This window comes from Monodelphis domestica, chromosome 3 (genome assembly GCF_027887165.1).
Source record: "Monodelphis domestica isolate mMonDom1 chromosome 3, mMonDom1.pri, whole genome shotgun sequence".
In the NCBI taxonomy this organism is placed as follows: domain Eukaryota; kingdom Metazoa; phylum Chordata; class Mammalia; order Didelphimorphia; family Didelphidae; genus Monodelphis; species Monodelphis domestica.
Genome location: NC_077229.1, coordinates 263,433,104 through 263,458,594, shown reverse-complemented (window position 1 = coordinate 263,458,594; position 25,491 = coordinate 263,433,104). Strand labels below are relative to the sequence as shown.

Below are 25,491 nucleotides of genomic sequence, written 5' to 3'. Positions count from 1 at the left end.
GAGGAGGCTAGAGATAGAGGAAAATCTTGAGTTTAATTTAGCCTCAAGCATTTACTAGCAATATAACATTAGGTAAATCACAATCTCTGTCTGCCTCTGTTTCCTCAGTTATAAAGCACGGTTCATAATAGCATCAACCTCTGAATGATACTTCCAGGAAAAAATGAGATATTTTTAAAGTACTTTGAAAACATTTAAGCATTAAATAAATATTGTTATTCTTATGAACTAAATTATAGAATTATTACTCAAGACCACAATGCTTAGGTGGAATCTTAACTCCAAATATTACTGTAAGCTTTTTTTGTATCATCAAAGATCTCACCTGATTACTAACATATGAAGAAAGAAAAAAGAGAAAGAATTAAAACTTGAGATAATCTCTAAAAACATTATAGAATGTTTGGAAGTTAGTGACTTGTCTCCTCTAAACTTGAAAATTTTTTAAAAATACATTATTCTTGGAATTATATTTTATTCACTTGCTTCTAGGTGGCACAATGGATAGTGTGCCAGGCCTAGAGTCAAGAAGACTCATCTTCCTAGGTTCAAATCTAGCCTCAGACACTTACTACCTGGGCAACTCTGGGCAAGTTACTTTACCCTGTTTGCCCTAATTTTCTGATATAGAGAAGGAAACAGCAAATCACTTTGGTATCTTTAACATGAAAACCCCAAATGGGGTCACCAAGAGTTGGACACAACTTAAAAAAATGACTCAACAACAAACTTGCATCCACACAGATTTCCATGGAAGAGTTTAAAAGACAGACTAAATTTCAACTAAAATGTAAAGTCGAGCTCCAGGAACAGACTAAATACCAGACCAAGTTAATGAGGGCAAAAATGTGTTTTATTAAAAATTACTCTCCCCCCCAACCCCCGCCAGTGCCTAGATCAGTACTTTTCACTCAAGAGATTCTTTAAAAGAAAAATAAAATGACTGTATCAGGGGTCTTCTAACTAACCAATACATACAGTAATGATCCAAGCTTTGTAAGGATACAAAGACCCAATTTTTAGTATTGACTTCCTGCTAATGTTGCTGAATAGCAATAAGACATATTTCTAAAGAATTACAATTCAGAGCAGTTTCTGAATTAAAAATTAATATCACACAGAAGGCAATGGTGAGGTACATGATGGGTGAACAGGCTGCCATGTAAAGCAATGAGGAATTTTAAAAAAAAAAAAGGAGTAAAGAATGTCTTTAAGGAAATATATGACAGGAAAAGAAATTAGCCTAATCGCATGGCAAGAGATGATAGGAAGACAGCCAGCAAGTTCCAAATGTAACCTTGAGATGTTAGGAAAAATCAAGGAAAGTTTCCATAACATTTAATAGCCCCACTTTGTGGAACAAATGGACAAGTATAAAGTGAAAGCCTTTTTCAGAAAGTACAGAGGCAGGCTTTACTGGAGGGAACCAATTAAATAGCATAAGCAGGTTTTATTAGAGGAAACTATACATATATTCCTTTGAGCTTTTGTCCTAGCCCTCAGATTTCTAGTGTGCTGAAATAAAAAATATAAAGAGTATGATCCATTTGAAATATTGTAATTAGAAAAAAAAAAGTTGGAAAATCAAGGAGAAAAAGCCTTTGGGCACTGCTAAATTAGATATAGATAATAAAGATAAAGAAGAGCCAGTGTAAGAAACAAAGGAATGGAAATCAAAGGACAGAACTGGATGAGTAAATAGGTAAGGGAAGAGAGAGGACCAAAACGAATGGCTCACACTGATATGGTTAGTGCCTTATGACAGTGCTATGAGATAACAGAGATAGGAGTATTTCCATTTTCCATTTTCCAACTATGAAATAAGGCTCAGAAAGAATGTGAATCTACAGGGGAGTGTTAGCCAAGCAGACGATTTTGGCTTGCAAAGTTACAGGGTTGGTCATTTGAGCCATAGAGCAGTAGATCAACATGTTTTCTAATGGCCAACAATGAACTCATCATTTTGATTATGTCTCCAGAAATGGAAAGCTAAAAGGAGAGGTCAAGAGAAGATGGCAAGAGTATAAGGGGAAGCATAGCTGGAGCAACTGACCTGATATAGAGGTCCAAAAGGGCCAAATGCTCCAGATCTTGTTGATAATTGAAGGGCAGGGGGGTAGCCAAGGGTATTTGGCAAGAAGATGAGAACTTATCTCAACCTATTGTTCACCTAAATATTTCTGTTTCTGTTTAAAGGCACAACTACTTCAGATTCATTCTTAACTCCTCTCTCTTCTAACTCCTATAATCTAATCAATTGCCAAGACTTATTGATTCTATCTCCATGATTTCTCTCACTCAAATCCAGTCCTTCTTTCAATTCACAAAGAACTACCCTAATTCTCATCATCAGTTATAATAGCCTCCTCACTGATCTTCTTGTTTCTTGACTTTCCACTGTTCAATACATCCTCCACACAGCTGTCAAATTAATACACCTCTCTTAGAGCACCATAATATCCCATTACATGAATGTCCCACAATATAAGTGGACATTTCCCACTAGTGAGCATATTTTAAAAAATTTTTGCTACCACAAAAAGCAATGCTATACATATTTCGGTGGATATATGGCAGTTCATTTTGTCCTTGACCTCATTGTGCTTACCAAGAGAATCTGAATCAAGAAAATGTGAACAGTGTAGTCAATCTCTTCACATAAACTACACATTGCTTTCCAGATTTACCAGTACTGCCCATCTTTACACAACTCCAACACAGACTTCTCTCATCTTTTGTTGTCAATTTGCTAGGTGTTAAATGAAATCATAGGGTTATTTGGGTTTGCATTTCTCTTATCATGAGTGATTTGGAGAATATGATACAGACAAATATACATGAACTGATACAAAGTAAAATAAGTGCAGTTAGGAAAACAATACACACAATGGCCATAATAATATAAAGGGGAATAGAAATTGAATTCTGTGAAATTATCATGACCCAGTTTTGTCCCCAAGAAAGGATACAAGACGGGGCACCATCCCCACCCATTTATGACCTCTTTGCAGTGTAGAGTAATTACAAAAATGGAAAACTACATAAAATGTCAGACTTTTTCAGTATGTCAGCAAATTTTGTGACATTTTTTTTCCCTTTCAGTTTTTTATTATTCGTTATAAAGCACAGTTTTCTTGAGAGAGAGAGCTGGGAAAGATACTATGGGAAATATACATAATATAACAAAAGATTTCAATGAAAATGTATTTTAATAAAATAAACCTCCCAAAAAAGAAAGCAAATGAACAAATTTATGGTTGATCTTGTCACTCTTCTACTCACAAACCAGGAGTGACTCTCTATTCCTCTTGAATAAAATATAAAATCCTTGGCCTATTTTTTAAATCCCTTCACAATTTACATCCCATGTACTTTTCCAGTGGTATTTCATTTTATTCGGGATCATGGGTCATCTGGCTGAAAGGGCCTTAGAGATCACTTAGAATAGTCTCCTCACTTTATAGATAACGGAATAGAAGTTCAAAAAAAGTTAAGAGATTTACCCAAAGTCACAAAGGTAGTTTAGTACCAAAGGCTGGGTTCAAAGTCACCTCCTTGGACTCCAAATCCAATGCTTTATCAACAATACAACATGTTACCTCCACATCAAGTTTCTCTCCAGCATGAATATCCCAAATAAGTGTCTCCTATGGATAAGGGTTTTTCCTCATTCATTGCATCAACAACAATGAATGAATGCAAGAGCATTTACTAAGCTTAAGTACAAAAGTCAGTCCTATCCTCAAGGACTCTGCAATCTAAATAGGGAAGAGTGGCAAGAAAAGGTGAAGTTACAAACATAGTGGCATCTGAATGATGTGCCCTCTGCAGAAGCAATGGTAGCACTGATTGGAATGCCATTTCCAGAATGAGAAGAAGAAAGAGAGGAGCACAGAGACAGCTCAAATAAGGCACCATATGGAGATGGAGAGGATGGAGCTGCATGATGGCTGGGGTGGCAGAGTCAGCAGACCAGATGTGGTGTTGTTGAGTTGTTTTTCAGTCATGTCTGACTCTGTGAGCCCTTTTGGAGTTTTTTTGGCAAAGATACCAATGTGGTTTGCCATTTCCTATCCAGCTCATTTTTGAGAAGGGGAAAGTGAGGCAAAAAAGGTTAAGTGACTCACCAAGGGTCACACAGCTAGTATCTGAAGCCATATCTGAACCCAAGAAATGAATCTTCCTGATTCCAAGCCTAGTACTCTATGCACTGTGCCACCTAGCCACCCTGTAGTGAGCTCTCACCAATCAGCATGGCCTCAAGATGGGAGCTGGAGATCTAATTGGGAGTGTACACAATGGAGCCAATAACCTGGAGACAATGTCTCTCCACCAGAGAGTGGAAAGCTTTTAAATAATAGCTACATAATCATGAGAGGCTTTTCTGCATTTATCCTCCTTACAAGTTTTCTTCCTTGATTTTTATTGCATTTAATTAAGTCGGATACTATTTGAAGCTACTTTCCTGTGAATCATAATTTTAAGGACTCTCTCCTGTGGGGAGCACTCAACTATTTAACAAGGGCTGACCTCAAACTAAAGCATCTCTAAAATATATTATACTCAGAATATGTAGCATTTTATTAGTTTCTGTTATTTGCTTCCAATCTCTTTGTTGGTTCCACTGTTGCCTCTGCATTCTGCTACCATTATCATAGTACTGTCCCAGATTTGTGTTCCAGACAGAGTATCTTTTTAATTTTTCTTTGAATTCCACAGCAATATGGTTTTTAAGAAGTGACCTTTTAGGTGCCAGAAAGTCTCCTTGGGAGCAGTGAGGTGGCTCAGTGGATTGAGTTCCAGTCCTACAGATAGGAATCCTGGATTCAAATCTGGCCTCAGATACTTCCTAGCTGTGTGACCTTGGGCAAGTCATTTAACCCCCATTGCCTAGCTCTTACCACTCTTCTGCCTTGGAACCAATACTCAGTATTGATTAGAAGATGGAAGGTAAGGGTCTAAAAAAAGGAGGTAATGTTAGGGATTGAAAACAATGGAAAAAGTTTGCAACAGTCATTACAAGGAATGTAAAAGAAAATCAATAACAGATTAATGAAAAGTGTGCCATAGCACTGAGGTATCAACTAAAGTTATTCAGGTGAAATTTGTAGTGGAACTAATTGGACTGGTATTGAAAGTCTCTTGCACAACTTGCTAGCATAGGAACAGGAACAGAAAATGCCAATTAGTGTTACCTAAGGTTGGATTATGGCTAGGTAGGTATGAAAGAGGTCAAGAAATCAAAGGATTTGAAGGGCCCAGGGTAGTTGACAATTAGTTTTCATTTGAGGGAGCCCCTCTGAGATCTCTAAGGTACATATGTGACAGGCTTTGTCCTAGAACACCTCCTCTCTCTTCTTGGCAAGTCCCTGCTTGCCTAGAATCCTGACATCCTCCTAGACTCACCTCAAGCACCATCTACTTTAGGAGGGCTTTCCTGGTCTTTCCCCCCACACCTAAATCCCAAATTCCTTTCCCTCAAAGGTTTTGTGTATTTGCTATGTAGGTCTCCTGAACAACTGTGTTATGCATGTTAGAAAGTAAGCTTCTTGAGGGCAGGCATTATTTTACTTTTGTCTTGGTGCATACAGCAGCTCAGCAAAGGCTAGTTAACTGGTTGATGTATTCCAGCCTAATTCTATAGTATAGCCTCCCACTCATCAATCACACAGGGCTCCCTGCTGGAACCTGAACAGCAGCAGCGTGGGCCCAGTCCCTCACTGTAACACCCATCTGTGTTGCTGCTGATCCCAGGTGTATGGGTATTCAAAGAGATCTAGCACCTCTGGCCTAAGGGCTTGCTGGGCCCTCTTTCTGCAGGCTGTTTTCTGCCTTGGGGCTCCAGCTGGCACCCAACACTCACTTTGGGGAGAACTCACTTGTAATGCCCAATAGGCACAGCCCAATAAACCTCTCAGCCACATGGGTTAAAGCAGGTGGATGGTGCCTGATGGGCCACACACCCATTGGTGGGTGAGGGGGATATCTATCCCAAGGCTGTAGAGATTTCCCCAGTGGAACAGGCAGAGAAGAATGCTCGTTCCAATGGTCATGAAGGGGGCTGAAGCAGCTACTATGGAGCGCTTAGAGCTTGGTCAGACATCCAGACTCCACGGTCATCCACTGTACACTAGGCCATCATCAGTCATCTTGACTTGTGTCCTGCCACTGGGTTTGGATGATTCTGGAAGAGAAATGAAGCTGATGATTTTGGGCAACTCTGTCCCAACTAATTCATGGGCAAATCATAGCCTTCACTCTGATGCCACGAGTCCTCTGCAAAAGCAAAGGACAAAAAGCTGCCCATCCAGGCAGTGGATTGTTCTAGGTTTCACTCACACATGGACTATCTTATTCTGCATGTGGACCAACAATGTGTCGCTCGTAATTTAAGATTTCCATGTTGAATAAAGGATAAAAGACTCAGACTTCCCACCCATAAAACCAGGAGGGGCAAGATCTTGGCAGAGCCTAGATGTTTCAATGCCGGATGGTAACCTCTCAAAGAGGGACAATCCTCTTCCTATTAGAGATTAACAACTGCTTAAAGGTTGCAAGAATGTCCCTGCCCCAACCCTAACATGACAACCCTTAACCCATCTCAGGGTATCTTATTTTGAGCACATTTTCCCACATGTAAATTAAAACATGAGTCTTGTTATAATGGACTATTACATTTAGCTTTACTAGATGAACTGGCTCCTCATGAAAGAAATCTTAAGCTCCCAAAATAGCTGTAAAGAGTGAGAGAGGCACAAACAAGAACATGGATACAAAAAAATGACCACCATCCTGCAAAGGAAGGTAGTGAAATCAGAGAATTTCTGGGAGAACTAGAAAAGGTCAAAGAATTGAAAGTCTTGGCAATGGCAAAAAGTAAATAGGAAGTAAAAAGTGGCACTCGTGGATACATAGGCAGCTTTGGTCAAAAAAAAAAAAAAGAAAAAGGATATGTAAGAAGGAAAAACAATTCCACATATTAAATCTTCCAAAATCTGTAATTATTTTTTGCCTATTTAGAGTCATAAAGTATGGAAATGTTATCTAATCATAACTTCAAATCCAAACAAACAACAAATATAGCTTAAATAAAGGTAAAAACCAACTTTGGTATCTGAGATTTTGTTACTTGACAATTACAAGTACAATCTAAAATTTTTTATTAAATAATAATATTAGTAAAGCAAATGTAGGTTTCTTAAAAATTATGTTAAGATTTTCCATTACTTCTTATTTTGATAACAAAGGTTAGTGACCCATCCTAATGTTTAGGGTCTAATCATCAGGATCACCATCAAAAGGGTGATAAATGAAGCTAAAAAGTCTAACAGTAAAAAAAAATGTGTTTTTCTTAGTAGTGAGCAAACTAGGATTATCAGTTAAATAAAAAAAATTTAATCTTTCTACATCTACCAAGATAGCTTCATTCACTTCAATAAACTTTAAACTTGCACATGTGCTGAAAATCAATATACTCATTGACCCAGAGATTCTTTCATAAGGAATATATACCAAGGAAGTCAAAGACAAAAACAAAGGTCCCATGTAAATCAAAATATTTATAGCAGGATATTATATAGTAGCAAATAAAACTGGAAACAAAGTAGATGACTCCATCACCATCAAAAGGGTGATAAATGAAGCTAACTGAACATATATTACTATGTTCTAAGAAATGGTGACTATAAAGTTCACAGAGAAGGAAAGACATAGGAACTGAGACAGAGTTTAGAAAGATAGACACAGTGCATACAACCACCACAAAATAATGGAAAATGGATGTTGTAAAATTATAAGGAACAAGATTGATGCCAAAAAAGCAGCATAAGATTAACACTTCACCCTTACACCACTTTTGCACAGATGGGCACATCAAAGGTGTTGAATATTGCACATGTCCAATTTTTTTCTATGCATTAATCAGTTTTGTTGAATTTTTCTTTTCTTTTTCTAAAATAATCCTTTATTTTAAGGGATGGCTCTCTGGGAGGAAGTAGGGGAGAAATAAAAGAAAAATACAGATGTAATAAAAACAAATTGTAGAACATAAATGTAATAAAGTACTACTGTACTATTATTAAAAAAAAAAAAAGAAGAGTCCACTGAAATACAGAAGTATATGAACTGATGCAAGTAAAGTAAGCATAACCAGGAAAACAACACATCTGACAACAATAATGCAAATAGAAGAATGGCAAAACAAAAGAAACTGAATATTGAAAAATTATCATAACCAAACCTAGTCTCAAAAAAAATGTGAATAGGCATTCCCTTCCACCCACCTCATTCCTCAATCTAGTTTCTTTGCAGAGTTATAGACTACAGGTGTGAAAGATTTAATATAATGTCACTTTTTTTATATTTTTTTTATTTTGCTAAAATCTATTTCCTCTTTTTTTAATATAATGTTAAAAAGGACTCTGAAAGGGGGAAAGGGAAAGATGTACTGGGAAATATAGGTTATACAAAAGCAAAAGATAACAGAAAAGATTTACTTAAGTTATCCTTATTGGCATGTTCAACACTAAATTCATACTTAGGCATAATATTTTGCCAAAGAGAATTTGTTAGAACATTATTTTGTGTTACTGTCAAGTTATGTATGTGCCTATATGTAGGATTAGATCCTGAGCAGTATCTCATCCTTCTGAGGGAAGAAATGTGAAGATATCCTAAAAGTCTGCTAAAAAAATTTTAAGCAATTTTAGGAAATGACAGGATCAATAAACTGGACAAAGAAAGCAGATCTCTTGCAGGAAATGTTGTGAGGACCATCATGATTCCAAATGAACTAAAATGATGACAGTAATAGAGGATGTCCCCAAAAATCAAATACAACATCATGAGCCTCTGAGTGAGCCTCTGGATATTGTAAATCTTAGTCAGACTCTACTTCAGAAGATTTTCCCCATTTTCTACAATGGAGGTACTTAGGAATGTACTGAGAACTTTAAAATTACTCCAGCCTACTCAGACAGTGCCTTAGGGGAAGATAAAGTTGTAAAATTCCTGATTGAACAATGAAAAGTTCCCAACTCATACTGATAGTGAAGCAAAAACCCTAAGCTAGGTGGTCTATTTTAGATCTAATACAAAAAGGTGATAAGTACCTATAAAGGTTAAATTAATCACTAAAAGGTCAAGCAACTTACAAAGGACAAGCTTAGCAAAGAGATGTGAAATACTCAGAAGATATAATCTAATCAGAGAAGGTGATAACCAAAAGAAGATGTGAACTAAGAATGGACAGTCCTGGGGGAAAGCATCTACTGGGATTGATAGATGTGAAAAATTAGGGGAGGTGACATAAGAGAAAATTCTCTTTAAAAGGAGGTCAGGAGTCCAGAGGAGGGTCTCTGAACTTATCTGGAGTTTGGAGTTAGTTTGGAGGAGCTGGTTCTCTGAACTGAGTTCAGGAGTTGAGGATTTCAGTGAAGTACTGGAGTTTTGCTTTAGGACAATCTTGTGGTGAATGACAAAAGACTGACAAGTCTCTCTTAAGGCTCAGGCCTTCCTACTATTTTCTCTTTCTCTCTCTCCCTTCCCTTAAATTCCTTCATTTGTATTAATTAAAATCTCCATAAAACCCAGCTGACTTGGGTATTTTCATATTTGGGAATTTTTCCCATGGCGACCACTCATTTTTTATTTAAATCAAGACACTGAAAATTATCTTTACAGTTTTGGCAATTCACAGTCTTGAAACCCACATTTTTGTGGTTACAATATAAAGAACTGAACTGTGGAAGGCTGGGCCCTACATCCACTTCTATCCTTCCCAGGTGCCATTATTTTATCTTGACTGTAAAACCCTTATGCCAAAAAAGAGGAACACCCCCTAATAGCTTCTTGTCAGTGCATCTGTCAATCATTTTTTAATGTGTTAAGAAATATCCAAATGTAGTTAGACCATCCATGAAATGCATAATATCTTTGGGCCTTTATGCACCATAGATAATTCACTGGGGAATAGCATGTCTCCCAAAGAATCAGAGCAAGGACTGTATGAATTTAATATAAATTTGTATCCCTCTTTCCATTTTAGAAGGAAAGTTTTAAATCCATTTGGCCCTCACCCCTGTCCTTTCATTGAGTTAAGAACAAGGTGTGTGTTCGTACTATGGGAGGATGCCAGAGGCCTCAAGGCTCCCTGACATCCCAACAAGATGTGCGCCTCTTGTCCCACACAATTCTTGGAGTCTGGAAGACTGACCTCTGACTTGTACTAATGTCAAGTCTACCAACCAGGAAACCCAGAAAAAGAGGCATCAGTGGGGTTTTTAAGTTATAGATCGAGGAATTTTACAATCATTTTCCTAGAAATAACTCCCTGGCTTAAAGAATGGAGACACAAATTGTGGTGCTCTCAGGTTAGCTAGGCAACCAGCTATTAGGCGACCAGCCTTTTCTCTCTCCAACTGGCTTTCACTTTTTAATAAATAATTATAAATTAATATATAGTCTCCAGAGAATTTTAATGCTAACAAATTCTGACACAAATTCACAAGAAGCAGCAGACTAGGTTTCTTCCAAACAATAAGTATTAAAAATTATATAAAATGTAATAAATGTGTTTTAAGGACACAAAAGATGAATGAAATGTATTACACAAATTTAACACAGAATGAGCCCTGTTTCCATTTAGAGACTGTGAAATGAAGATTTACAGCATGAAGTCAGAAGGGAGAAATAAGTATCTGAATCATAAATGCAAATGATGGTAACTATCTAGGCTACTTAGGTCTAGCCCTAAATTATTCAGTCTGCTTGCTCTCAGAAAAAGAATTAATTGGCTATTTCCTCCATCTTCCCTTTGTTACTAGAAATATTAGACATCTTAATACTCTGAACAAAGGAAAGGAAGGAAATAACCTCTCAGGTCTCTGCTACCTCCCACAACAACTAGGAGTAAGAAACCTTAGGCAAGAATAGAAACAGGAAAAAATGTATGGGAAATTCTCAAAGACCTGAAACCCTACCTTAGGTTTGAATATTCAAGGGCTCTTGAATTTTCTGCCATGGATTATAACTTTCCTCATAACCAATTAACATTTAAGCTAAAATCATGTAGCTAAGGTACTCTGCCATGTTAAATAAAGCAGTAACTTCAAACACAGCAGGTAGGTGGCCCAGAAGATAAGAGTGTCTGGCCTGAAATCAGGAAGACTCATCCTCGAATCTGGCCTCAGACACTCACTGACCTAAGCAAGGCACCTAATCCTGTTTACCTCAGTTTCCTCATCTGTAAAATGAACTGGAGAAGGAAATGGCAAACCATTCCAGTATCTTTATCAAGAAAATCCCAGAGTCAGTGGCTCCAAAGGCTCCACTAAATGGCGGTGGTGGTTCCTATTTCCAATTCTCCCTCTCCTCCCCAAATTGGGAGTAGCATCCTCCTCCACACCACCATCCGTCCCACTCCCATTCCCCCTTCCTGGGGCAGCTATGGCCAGAAGCAGTGGTGGCTACAGGCAGCTCAGTAGCATCCTCCTCCCCCGCCTCCACAGAACATGGGCAGATCTGGAATGAAAGCAGCATAAGAATTCTAATACTTCATTATGAATTGGCCTACACATAACTGCTCTAGCCAAGTCTAAAGAGGACCCTGATGGTTCTGATGGTTTCTGCCTCTGAGAAAAATAATGAAGTTTTTTAATCATCCTTTGCTAATTAACTGAACAAATCCAGTTACTTATATTTGGACTTGAGTTAAAAGAAAGGCACTTAAACAAAAGTTGTTCATTTCAGTGATTCAGAAACACATTCTTCTGAAAATACCTTACAGTTATGGCAATATCTTACTAAGGAAAGGAAGAATATAAAATACAAGAAGGACTTGAAACAAAAGCTTCCTACTCACAACACCAGAAGCACTTCTGAAAGAAACTGCCCTAGGACTTTCAACCGATTCTAATTTGTTCAAAGCATCATAGGTTTAAATTTTTAAAAAGATAACCAACCTACCTTTCTGCTGTCATCCAAATCACCATGTTTGCAACTCATTGAGCTCTAGACACAGAGAGAGTCAAGAACCTAAAAATGAGGCCATGGTTTGGCTCCTGGCGTTGGATTATGCTCATTCTCTTTGCTTGGGGGACCTTGCTCTTTTATAGAGGTGGACACCTGGTAGGGGACAATGACCATCCTGATCACTATAGACAAGAAATCTCCAAGATACTGTCAAAGCTTGAACACTTAAAACAACAGAATGAAAACTTGAGGCGGATGGCAGAGTTTCTCAGGATACCAGAAGATCCCATGGACCAGGGACCAGATTCAGGAAGGGTACGTACTTTAAAAGAACAGTTTTTAAAAGGCAAAGAACAGATAGAAAATTACAAGAAGAAAACCAGAGATGTAGGTCTAGGGAAGAATTATGAAATACTGAGGAAGATTGAAAATGGAGCTAAGGAGCTTTGGTTTTTTCTCCAGAGTGAACTGAAGAAATTGAAAGATTTAGAAGGAATTGACCTCCAAAGACATGTGGATGAATTTCTATTTGATTTGGGTCATCAGGAAAGGTCAATAATGACAGATCTGTACTACCTCAGTCAAGCAGATGGAGCTGGTTATTGGAGAGAAAAAGAAGCCAAAAACCTGACAGAACTAGTCCAAAGGAGAATAACATATCTTCAGAACCCCAAGAATTGCGAAAAAGCCAAGAAACTGGTATGTAATATCAACAAAAATTGTGGCTATGGCTGTCAACTCCACCATGTTGTCTACTGCTTCATGATTGCATATGGCACTCAAAGAACTCTCATTCTGGAATCCCATAAGTGGCACTATGCTACTGGTGGATGGGAGACTGTATTTAGACCTTTAAGTGAGACATGCACAAACAGAGAAGGCAGCACTAATAGACTCTGGTCAGGTGAGATAAATGACAAAAATATTCAAGTAGTAGACCTTCCCATTGTTGACTTCCTTCATCCACGGCCACCTTATTTACCACTGGCTATTCCAGAAGACCTTGCAGATCGACTAGTGCGGATCCATGGAGATCCCGCCGTGTGGTGGGTTTCCCAGTTTGTCAAATACTTAATCCGTCCACAGCCTTGGTTAAAAAAGAAAATTGAAGAAGCCACCAAAAAGCTTGGTTTCAAGCACCCAGTTATCGGAGTTCATGTTCGACGTACAGACAAAGTGAGAACAGAAGCCGCATTCCATTCCATTGAGGAATACATGGTTCATGTTGAAGAGCATTTCCAGCTTCTTGAATGCAGAATACATGTGGACAAAAAAAGAGTTTATCTGGCCACAGATGATCCTTCCTTATTGAAACAGGCAAAGGCCAAGTACCCAAATTATGAATTTATCAGTAATAACTCCATATCCTGGTTAGCTGGACTAGGTAATCGATATACATTCAATTCCCTACAAGGTGTAATTTTGGATATACACTTTCTGTCACAAGCAGATTTCCTAGTCTGTACGTTTTCATCTCATGTTTGTCGAGCTGCTTATGAAATCATGCAGACACTACATCCTGATGCCTCTGCCTACTTCCATTCTTTGGATGACATTTACTATTTTGGGGGCCAGAATGCCCACAACCAGATTGCTATTTATCCTCACCGACCACGAACTGCTAATGAAATCCCTATGGATCCTGGAGATGTCATTAGCGTGATCGGAAACCACTGGGATGGCTATTCTAAAGGTTTCAATGAGAATCAAGGGAGAATAGGCTTGTACCCTTCCTATAAAGTGAAAGAAAAAATAGAGACAGTCAAGTACCCCACATACCCAGAAGCTGAGAAATAAATTTGCAGGTAAGGGAATGGAACAAACTCCCTCAGTTCGAACTGTTTTGAGCCAAACAGTATGCTAACTAAACTTTGAAATTACATTTTAACCCAGAATTAAATGAATGAAAGCCTTCAGGACTGAGACTGAATGAACAGCTTAAAACAGATGAACCATCACTGGAATTCCTTCTTAACACATTTTGTTACAATGCACATGCCCCTGTGTGCAGATCAATAGCCTACTCACATGCAAACAGTTGTTTTCTTCTTTGTCCTTTCTTTCAAGGTTCCATCCATCATGAAATTAGCATTTGACCTACACTGTCTCTGTCATTAATTGACTATATAATTCTGACTTTTTAACACTACGATGTTGTGTAATTTGAGTGACATGAACATATTTTATATAAGTGACATTTCAAACATGCTCCCTATATTTGAGAGATCTGTGACCTATTCAGAAGAACCAAACTCTACTCCCTGTGTTAGCAGGGAAAGGGTTGGCTCTTAAATTATTTGGTGGTGCCATGACCACCAAATCTGCTCTAACCAACAGATTCAAAATAAGTATTAGATGTTCTTTTCTTTACAAGTTGTTTTTTTTTTTAATAATTGCATTGATTCATGACCTCATCACTAATAAGTGAAGGATACATGTGAAAATAAACTATTCACCCTCCAACTTTTGTAAAACAATGCCATGAACAAATTCCTTAGTACTTAATGTTTCTGGACATTGTCTTTGATAACAAAAAATAAATTTTTAAATTTTTAAAAAGAAAATCCCAGAATCGCACAGTTGGACACAATTAAAAATGACTGAACAACAACAACAATTTCAAACATAAAAAAGTTATACAGAGAGAGTCAGTATAGCCTTAACTATAGTTTTAGAAACAAGTAAATAAGTCATTCAGTAATAATGTGTATGTGTGAGGGAGTAATTTTTTCTTAAATACAACTGTGGTTTGATTATGGAAAGGATGATAAACCAAGATCTTTTCAGTTCAATAATTCACTTTATCGTATATATTTGAAATTGGATACCTGCTCCTTCCAAATACCTCCTACTATATAAATGGAATTAATTAGGTGGTTTAAGGAGGCATTATCTGTTATTGGAATGACATTTCTTGACCACCGACTTATCAAATATCCTCCTATGTAACAGTAACAATAATGAGCATTTACATATTTCTTTGGCTTACATAGTTCTTAACATACATTATCTCGCTTGATGCTCGCAACAATCCTATGTGGTAAGTACTATTATTGTTCCCATTTTGCAGATGAGGCAACTGAAGCTGAGAAAAATTAAGTGACTTGCCCAGGATCACACACCTGGTAAGTCCTGGGACAAAACCTAAACTCAGGACTTCTGAATTCAAGCCCAACATTCTATCCACTGAGCCACCAAAGCTTAACCAACCATTTGAATCTAAATAAAGATAAAAATACTCTCAAGAGATGAAAAGATACTTTCATATCAGAGATATAGCTATTACTGAGTAAAAAAATTAACAAGTATCACTTTAGTTATCTGCCTAAGTCCTCAAAGAGTTTACAAATGGGGAAAAGTTACTGAATCAAAAGAAAACTTTAAATAAACGGAAATAAAAACTTGTTTTTCCATGTGTAATACATATAATACTGGGCACTCGTCTGCATTAATGCTGAAAGCATAACTATTAATATTTTATAACAATTGCTCATATGTATAAATATATAATTTAGATTTTTAAAATTGAATTTATATAAGTAAATCAAATAGCTTTTAAAGGAGTGTTAACACAGTTGAGTCAAGATGCATTTATTAAACATTCACTATGGCCAGGGAATTGTGCTAAATGTAAGGAATACAAACAAAAGTAGGGGGAAAAAAAAGGCAGTTCCTGCCCTCATGGAGATTATATTCTAAATGGGAGAAGATAATGCATAAAAGGAAGCTGAGAAGGATCAAGGTACACCAGTAGGGGTATGGTAAAGTGTTGATAAAAGTCCAATAAAGCCTAGAAAGGAATGAAGATATGACTGAACAGAGCAAATCTCTTAAAAAGGTTTGGCAAAGAATAAGACAATTAGAAGAAGCTGTAGTGTGTGATGTCCTGGAGTGGAATTATACTTCCTGATTGAAGTTGGTGCAGAAAACCTAGAGTGTCCAAAGGGCAGCTTCATTTGATTCTCAAACTTATAAACCAAGTTTCTGTTCTCTACATTTGCAGATGAACAAAGAAGTTCTCAAAAATTAAATAACTGTTGTGGTGTGGTTGCTCATACTTTGATTTCAAAGAGGACTTGACTTGCAGATGAGTTGAATTTAACTGAGGCAGAATTGCACAAAGTAATCTACCTCACTCTTCCAAAGTCATCCAAGTCCAGAGACAAGTCAGTTTGACTGGCAATGGTCCAGGGTGGCACTGAAGGATCTTGGAATCTCTACTGTCTAACCCAAGTACCTGCTTCAAACATCTTCATAGACGACAGAACAAACTGTTCTCATCTTCTCATTCTACTGGGGATTTGAGGGAGGTTTCACATGTTTGAGACAGAAGACACCACAGGTTTGTAGCCTGTCATTTAACCTTGTCTGGGATTGGCCCATCTCTCAAGACAGAGATAGATAATGGATTTATTTAACCTCCTAAAACCACTTCTTTAAATTTCCCTAATTCTATCAAAGACATACCATCCTTCTAGTCATCCACAATTCCTAGGTGTCATCCTCAATTCTTCCCTCTTCCTCAGTTTTTATATCCAAACAATTGCCAAGTTCTACAAATTCTAATTCAATAATTCTCTTTCTCTCCATTCATGCAACAGTCACATTGTTCATGCCTCCATTGCCATTTTTCCTGAACTACTTTTCAGTCTTTCCTTTCTAGAATCTATTTTCCATATGACTGCCACATTAGTATTCCTAGTACACAAACCCAACCATATCATCCCCCTGTTAAAAAAAACTTCAATAAACCCAACTGCTTCTAAAAGTTAAGATGCAAACTACTGTTTGGCATTTAAATCCTTCACAATTTATCACCAGCCTTTCATGATTTATTGCATATTACTTGTTTGTCATACATTCTACTGTATGGTTGTTACCCTAAAAAAGAACTACATATCCCAAGGGCCCACTGACTTCCTGTCATTACATACTTCCTGTAGACAGGAAAAAGGGCATAGGGTTTGGAGCCTCTCACTCTCTGATGTACAATCAGCATTGATGGTGGTGAGTGGGGTTGACTAAATAATGGCTAACCAGCCATGGTCATGTGGTCTTTATTTTGTATCTTCTTTATTCCTTGTTGTCTAATGATCATTAATAAATCTCCTAAAATGTAATATTATTATGGAGATTTAAATTTTAACTTTTACATTGATGGCAACCACTAGTCGGAGAAGAACCTCTCAAATTTTTAAGATAGTCTACTGTAAAAATTAAAATTTAGGGGACATGGGGAGACTGACGCATCTGAGGCAGGTAGAAATTAGTTTCTCTCTGCAAGGAGTATTATATTTTTTTAGAGGTTTATTGAAGATTAAGGATTAAAGAAAATACAGGATAAGAAACACATGTCCAGGCCATAGAGTGGCCTAGACACAACCTCACCTATATTATGAAAAAAAAAGCCACGTCTGCCCCAAACGGAAGTCCAACTGCCAAGAGAGACCTCAAAAGCCTTTTAATCAGCTTAAATACCTTCTCGATCTCGGACCAGGTGAGATTACAAGGCATTCTGGGGAAGTGGAAAAAAGGCTCATGGGGATTGTAGTCCTGTATTCGAGTCTATTTTTTTTTACATTTCCCCGTTTGATCATTTGAAAAAAAATTAATTTTTTTCCAAAAGATCATGAAAACATAATCAATTTAAAGATTACAATAATTTGAGTATAAGAGAAACAAAAGAATAAAACCAATAATTGCTGAACGCATTGACAAAAAGCCAGTTAGGGGGCAGTCCCCTGTGACAAGGAAATCACTTTAAAAAAACTGATATATATTAAATTAAGGTCGCCAAGGAATTCAGCTATGTAATTCCTAAATGAAAAAAGTCAGCAGTCAACCTTTTATGGAGTTTAATTACAAACAGGATGAAGAAAGGTATTAGAGATAGAGAGAGAGAGGGAGAGAGAAAGGGGAGAGAAGGGAATAGGACTTAAATACCCCTTCTGTTTAGGCTGGGCCAAAAGGCCCAAGCCCTTAGATAGCTGGGGCAAAGAAAGGAGATCAGTCCCTATTACTCACGTGACCAAAATGGAGAAACAGTCTCAGGGGCCTCCACCTCCAGCTTCCTTCAGAGCCAACCCTCAAAGCACCACCTCTCAGACCAAAAACCTCTCCAACCAACCACCCTCAGTCCTCAGACCCCTCTATCTTTAAGGAAACCATCCAAGTTCCCTCCCCTCAGTTCTCACATCTACCAATCACTGTCCATCATTTTCCTGTGCCAATGGTAGCTCTAGCTTAACCCAGGACCGCCCAGAGGTCTGTGGCTTTGCACATGTCTGTTGAAGGTCATATTCTCAATAATTAAATCTTGATCCTTTGCTGCAGCCCTTCCTAAATCCTGTTAGGACTGAGTGGGGTGGAAATTGTATTTTCTAAGACCTGGTTCTGTCATTCCAAGTATCTCTATTGTATCAATTCTAAAATCAATCATGACTCAAAGAAATTCCTGTTCTATGCTTAAGCATAGGTCAAAGCCCTTTCCATTGTTCAGCAAAAGGTTTCTGTCCTAAAGTAATCTTAAGAAGGGAGGAGGAACCTCCCATGCCAATGGGGTTCACATTCCAATAGAGTTCCCACTATCAATAGGAAATTTTTCAAGTATGAAATTTCCCAATGGTGAAATTTCCAACATTTATAAGTCTAAGAAATTTTAAGGTTTACACCCCTTTGGCATGAAAGTACAGATACAAATAAATGTTCAATCAACCACACCCAAAGTTCAATTTTGTGCAACTTGTGTTCTGGAGGCTTCTTCATGATGGCTTCTCCAACAGTTCAGTTCTGGATTCAGAGAGGTAGCATCTTCTTTACCTAAAATTCTTCTCAAAAAGAATTTAAACTTTGCAATTTAAATAAAGATATTTTTTTACATTCCCCCCGTTAAGAGGGTGATTAAAAAACCGGGATCACTTAGGGATGCATGGCTGAGGTATATGAATCAATTGGCAAAAGATATTAAAAAGACATCAGAAAAATCAAAAAGAAAAATCTCTGGATGAAAATATAGACTATCAAAGTCTTATGTGTAAAAATTCCAAATAAAAGAAAAATAAATGTATAACAGGTCCTTTAATCAGGGCCCAATCAAAATGATCTAAGCAATGATGCATTTACCCAGTCAGTAGCCAGGACTACAGAAAGGCACCACACTATGAAAAGCAGAAAAGGGGACCAGATTATAGGAGCCAAGGTTTTGGGGATACTTGTCTATGAGTATTTTCAGAGTGAGTGTGGACACAAGGAAAGCCTATGTCTTAACACATGTTAAACATAGTAACCTCGAGTCTTTACACTAGGTTCAAGACCTTTGTATTGGCCTAGAAGTGCATCAATCCATCCTGGATTGGGTTTTCTTTGGCCCTATGAAATGGCTCTTGTGTGTATATCTTGTCCTGGAATCAGACAGAATCATTAAGCAAAGTCCCATAATTTATTTAAATAATGAGTGGCATCGTTTTTATAGTCACAAGCCTTTTAGGGCATGCATTAGCAAATGTATCTTAAACTTAAAAATCAAAAGGTTAAAGAAAATCTTAATACTGGTGACATGTGCTTCAAATATAAAAAGGAGAGAAAAAAATAAAACCTGAAAAAAGTATATTGCACATGCAAGAAAAATATAATTAAAAAAAGCTTTAAAAAATTCAAAAATATAGCTTATAATCATTTACACTCTGTGTTAGCTAAGAAAATATAAAATACAAGGCTTTCTCACCAAAAATGAGATCCATTTCCTCTTAATATCCGGCCATGATCACTGTGAGTAGAAGGCAAATGAATTGAACAAGGTTAACAATTTTTTCATCTTTAAAAATACAGTAGTACAAATATGTAGTTATCAAAATCCCCAAAATTCTCAATAGCCCAATTAATTACAATAGCAAACAAACACACTTTCATGTTTCACATAAGTTGCTGTATGACATTTTTAAAAACCTATGAATTGATGGATATTTGTCACAAGTTTTTACAAACGTAGCAATCTTTCAACCTTGGTGTATAAACATATTTTTAAACAAAATAAAACTCATCTAGGGTTTAGAACATAATCAAGAAATCTATATATCATTCTGTTAGAAGTAAAATAGTGAGCTGAAGAGTATAAATAAAGGAGTGCTCCTTTTGGAGGCTTTTAGGGATACCAATGCCCTGAGATTAACTGCCCAACTTCCATTCACATGTGGGAAGGTTGGGGGTTATAAAATGAATTGCACTTCAGCTACAATTGGCCTTACCTTGTGGTAGAGGCAGGCAAAAATAACCAGATGGTTAAAAAAAAATTCCAAAAATCATATTTAAAAAACCCTTAAAATCAAATCATTTGAGGTATTCAGCACATTAAATTTTCCAAGGTTGTTAATACAATTATAACCAGTTCTGAAGTCCATCTATCCTCGGCAAAATAGAAAAAAGCTGTTTTTTCATATATGGGCTTATTCACAATAATATTTGTTCAATAGTTATAGGGGAAAAATAACAGAATTTTTAAAACTAAGTACATTCAAAATAATTTCAATCAACCTTCAGTTCAAGCAGAATAATATTGAATCCAGTAATATATGAACTTAAAATCACAAAGTTAAACCATAACAAAAAATGCAATAGAATAGAGATTTTTATAAACCATTGGAGTTTGAAATGCCTCAAAATATAGCCTTTAGTCTCTTCAAAGTTCCTTGGGTGGGTTTTTTTAATTATTAATTATCCATTTAAATGCCTATTGTCCGAAGGCAGAATGGTAAGGTAATGGGGTCTGAGTGATCTGCTCGGAGCCCCATAGCTGGGGAGTATCTGAGGCCAGATTTTAACCCAGGACTGCATGTCTTTATGTCTGGCTCTCAGTCTGTTGAGCCACCCATTTTTCCCTTCAAAGTTAGTTGAATCTTCTCCCTGACACGCAGGTGAAGTTAATGCTATTACCAGAACAGTCAAAAATCCTTTTAAACAGCCCATTGCTTTTTAGGTTTCTGTTTGAAAAAATCTGTTTCTTCTCCTCTAGTCTCTCTTTCCCCTCTCCCCTGATATGATCCCTCCTCCTGTGGTCAATACCCCCATCCAGGTGGAGACTTAGCCTAAGGGAAAATTACAGGGTCTCCTTTCCCTCTCGTCTCTCCCCTCCGCCCACGTGGCCAATACTGTTACCAGCTGGTCGCAATGAGTCCTGAGCGATCTGCTCCAAGGATCTGGGTGATAAGCCAACTGGGGTCGTGCTTGTGGGTTTGGGGTGCAGAAATAGGCAGGCATCGGGACAGTGAGAGGCCAGGAGCAGGAGCTGGAGTGGCTGTGGGGGTGGGCAAGGCCGGGACCAGGTACCAGGTGAGGACTATCAGGGCTACAGGCTGCAGGCAGGAAGCGACGGGGCCGAGCCAGGTGGGGTGGGCAACAAAAGCAACAGGTCCGGAGCCTGTAGCAGCTTTGCAAGGGTAGAAAACCTTGGCCAGATAGATATGGCTCAAAAAAAATTTTCTAGGCACTAGATATTAAAGATTAAATCAGAAGATTGAGAGTTTTTTCTCCCAAAGTGGTTACGCCAACTATAAAGATTAAAAGTTAGGGGAGATGGGGAGACTGACGCATCTGAGGCAGGTAGAAATTACTTTCTCTCTGCAAGGAGTATTATATTTTTTTAGAGGTTTATTGAAGATTAAGGATTAAAGAAAATACAGGATAAGAAACACGTGTCCAGGCCATAGAGTGGCCTAGACACAACCTCACCTATATTATGGAAAAAAAAGCCACGTCTACCCCAAACGGAAGTCCAACTGCCAAGAGAGACCTCAAAAGCCTTTTAATCAGCTTAAATACCTTCTCGATCTCGGCCCAGGTGAGATTACAAGGCATTCTGGGGAAGTGGAGCAAAGGCTCATGGGGATTGTAGTCCTGTATTCGAGTCTATTTTTTTACACTAGATAACATTTTTTAAGCCACATTTCTCCTGCCAATGCTTTTTGCCCACCCCACCTACCCTCACAAAGTCCAACTCTCTTTAGAGCTGCTGCGTTTTTCTTTTACTACTTTTTGCCCAGTTGCTTGCTCTCCCTACTGACTGAGCTATTTTTATCGGGAGGACTCTTGGCGAAGAAGAAATAAACCGCTTCACTTCTCCAACTGCTTGAGTCCTTCATTCCTTGTTCCTCCTTCGTTCCTCCTTGCTGCTGACTCTGACATTGCTGATACTGTTTCTTCCTGATCTTCTGGACCCAGATTGCTCACCGGGTCCCAGCCCCTGGCCTGCAAAAATCCTCCTCCTGATCTCCAGCTCCAACCCTAAATCGGCCTCTATCCAGACCCTGATCACTATTGCTGCCTCTGCTGGGCTGATTGCTGCCACCAAGAAGCTAGGAGTCCTTGGAGTTGCTCCTCAGGGCAGATGGTAAAAAAAAAAAATCAGGATGTTTCTTTACTTAGGCAATGATTAGCCTCCTAACTCCCTCTGGGGAAACTACCATTTTACCTCAGGGGGGAAGGGGAGAAAGAAAAGACTCTTCCAAACAGGAAATTGATTACAGTCATGGAGTATTCTATAAAAGAGCACTGCATTACCTATTTCAAACAGCTTCCAGCTTTAGGATTTTTTTTCTTTCTACCACTGATCCTTTCAATTATCTTGCCTGAGATCCAGGGGAGAAATTCACCCACCTACAACCCTTTGCCATTTGAGCCTGCCCAGTTTGAGATTCCTAAAACCCATGTTCTCCCTCACTATGGGAAGTCCCACAGTGCTGACAATAGGGATCTGAATTTTAGAAAAAGGAACTTTAAAGGGTCTGCATGTGAAATTTTAAGCCTTTCCACTCTCCATTTTTTTTCATGAAAGTCTCTGTATCTTATTATATTTTGCTGATTGTTTTCTTTAAGATTTAATTTTATTGTTTTAAGTTCATATTTTAATGTATTCAATACTATTCTGTTACACTGAATCAGTTTAATATACTGTGTTTTATCTATTATATATATTCTGTTACCTTTCCCCTATAACTATACTGATCAAAATGTTGTAAAGTCCATAAACAGCTTTTTCTTCCATTTTGAATTTGTTAAGTATCACATAGATGATGGATGAACTCAACTTGGCTAACAACCTTTGAAGAATTTAATGAGCTAAGAATTTAAATGGCAATTCTAAGGGGTCTTCAGAAATAATTTTAATTAACTAGTGGTTTCTGAATAAATGATTTTTTATATTTATATTATAAAGAATGTTGCATTAAAGGTAGAGAAACAAAAAAAATGTTTCTACCAAGGTGTTTTTACATGAAGCAAGAATCCAAAAAGAGCTCCTGAAAACTTCTTCAGTTTAATTTACTTCCATGAGAACAATCTAGATTTCTTGGTGATGTTCTAGAGCCAAATAAGTTTTACTTTAAAATATACTTGCCAAGGCTGAAAGATTTGCTACTTCTGTAAAAATTGTGACAAATATCCACTGGTTCATGGGTTTGGGTTTTTGTTTTTTTTTGGTCATACAGCAACTTATGTGAAATATGATATTGGGTTTATTTGCTATTGTCATTAAATGGGCTATTATAATTTTGGGGACTTTGATACTTTTGAATGTGCATTATATGTTGTACTATTGTTCTTTATAAAAAAACTGTTACTTTGTGAAAATCATTTGCTTATACTCACAGTGGATCATGGTCAGGTTTGAAGAGGAAATGGATCTCATTTTTGGTGAGAAACATTTGTATTCTACATTTCCTTAGCTGACAGAGTGTCAATGATTGTAAGCTACATATTTCTGGTTTTTAAAACTTTTATTATTGGTTTTGCTTGCTTGTACAATATACTAAGTTTTATTTTTTCTCTCCATTTTGTATTTGAAGCACATGTCACCAGCATTGAGAAGATTTTCTTTAACTTTTTTGATTTTGCAGTAATATAAGTTTAAAATATATTTGCTATAATGTCAATGCATGCCCCAAAAGCTTGAGACTATAAGAATGATGCCACTGATTGTTTAAAAAAGAATTATGGGACTTTGCTTATTGATTCTGTCTGATTCCAGGATAAGAGAATACAAAAAGAGCCATTGCACAGTGCCAAAGAAACACAAAGCTAAACTGCACAGTGCCTATCAAACACAAGGTCAAAGAGACCAACCAATCCCAATGGGATTTATGAAAATTTTGAGCCAAGACAAGAGGACTTGAACTTGTTTGGGGTTTGAGGTTGCAGCTGTTTAACATGAGTTAAAGGCAGGTCTTCCTTGTCCCACATTGTACCAAGTATCTCAAATTTGGCTCCAACATGGCTCCTTTAATCTAGTCCCTTTTCTCTCTTTCATGGTGTGGCAAACTTTCTATAGTCCTAGCTACTGATTGGGTAAATGCATAATTGCTTAAATCATTTTAATTGGGTCCTGATTCAAGGACCTGTTATGGATTTATTTTTCCTTTACATAGAATTTTTACACATAAGACTTTGATAATCTATATTTCATCCAGAACTTTTTTAAATTTGGATTTTTTTAAATATTTTTTATTTCGTTTGCCAGTTGATTCATATAACTCATAACTCATCCATACATCCTTAAGTGATCCCTGTGTTTTTCAACACTCTCTTGGGGGGGGGGGGGAGAATGTATTGTTATTATTTTAAATTGCAAATTTTAAATTCTTTTTGAGAGTAATTTTAGGTTAAGAAAACATTCTACCTCTCCAAATCCAAAAAATGAACTCTTCTTAGAAGGCACCATGAAGATGCCTCTACAGACCACAAGCTACATCAAGAAGATCCAGAATGAACTTTGGGTGTGGTTGACTGAACTGAAGGTTGATTGAACACTTCATTTGAATGTATACTCTTATGCCAAAAGAGGACTGCCCCCTAATTGGCTTTTTGTCAATGCACCTAGCAATTATTGGTTTTGTTCTCTTTTCCTCGTATTCTCAAATTACTGCAATTTCAAAGTTGGTATGTTTACAAGACCCACCGGAGAGACTAGTCTTCCGCAGGTCTCAGGGGGAATGTATGATTGAAAATCTGTTACCCTAAAAAAGAACTACATATCCCAAGAGCCCACTGACTTCCTGTCATTACATACTTCCTGTAGACAGAGGATAAAGGGCATGGGGTTTGGAGGCTCTTGCTCTCTGATGTTCAGTCAGCATTGATGGTGGTGAGTGGGGTTGACTAAAAAATGGCTAACCAGCCATGGGCATGTGGTCTTTATTTTGTATATTCTTTATTCCTTGATGTCTAATGATCATTAATAAATCTCTTAAAATGTAATATTATTATGGAGATTTAATTTTAACTTTTGTACTATACACCTAGAACTTTCTATCTCCTCTCTCTAGGCTTTTGTCCAAGATATCCTTCAGTCCATCAAAGAACTCTTCTCACCAGTAATTATTTTTAAAAATCCCTAGCTTCTTCCATGATTAGTGTATATGTCATATTTAAAAAGAAACCTTTCCAAATAGTTAACAGTGGATAATACTCTACCTGTCCTCCTTAAATTATGTATATGACTGGCTTACATGTTACATCTCATAAACTCCTAAAGGG

The 25,491-nt window shown here is 37.4% G+C and overlaps 2 protein-coding genes across 4 annotated transcripts in view; one reads left to right on the top strand and one right to left on the bottom strand.

Moving 5' to 3' along the window:
* Positions 1-25,491, bottom strand: part of L3MBTL4 (L3MBTL histone methyl-lysine binding protein 4) — a 598,737-nt gene that overhangs the window by 502,356 nt on the left and 70,890 nt on the right. The window lies entirely within an intron of this gene.
* Positions 11,558-15,338, top strand: LOC100012733 (alpha-(1,6)-fucosyltransferase-like). The gene is made up of 2 exons (XM_056823688.1): positions 11,558-13,775; positions 15,041-15,338. The coding sequence occupies exon 1, from the start codon at positions 12,040-12,042 to the stop codon at positions 13,765-13,767; it is 1,728 nt and encodes a 575-aa protein (XP_056679666.1). The 5' UTR covers positions 11,558-12,039; the 3' UTR covers positions 13,768-13,775; positions 15,041-15,338.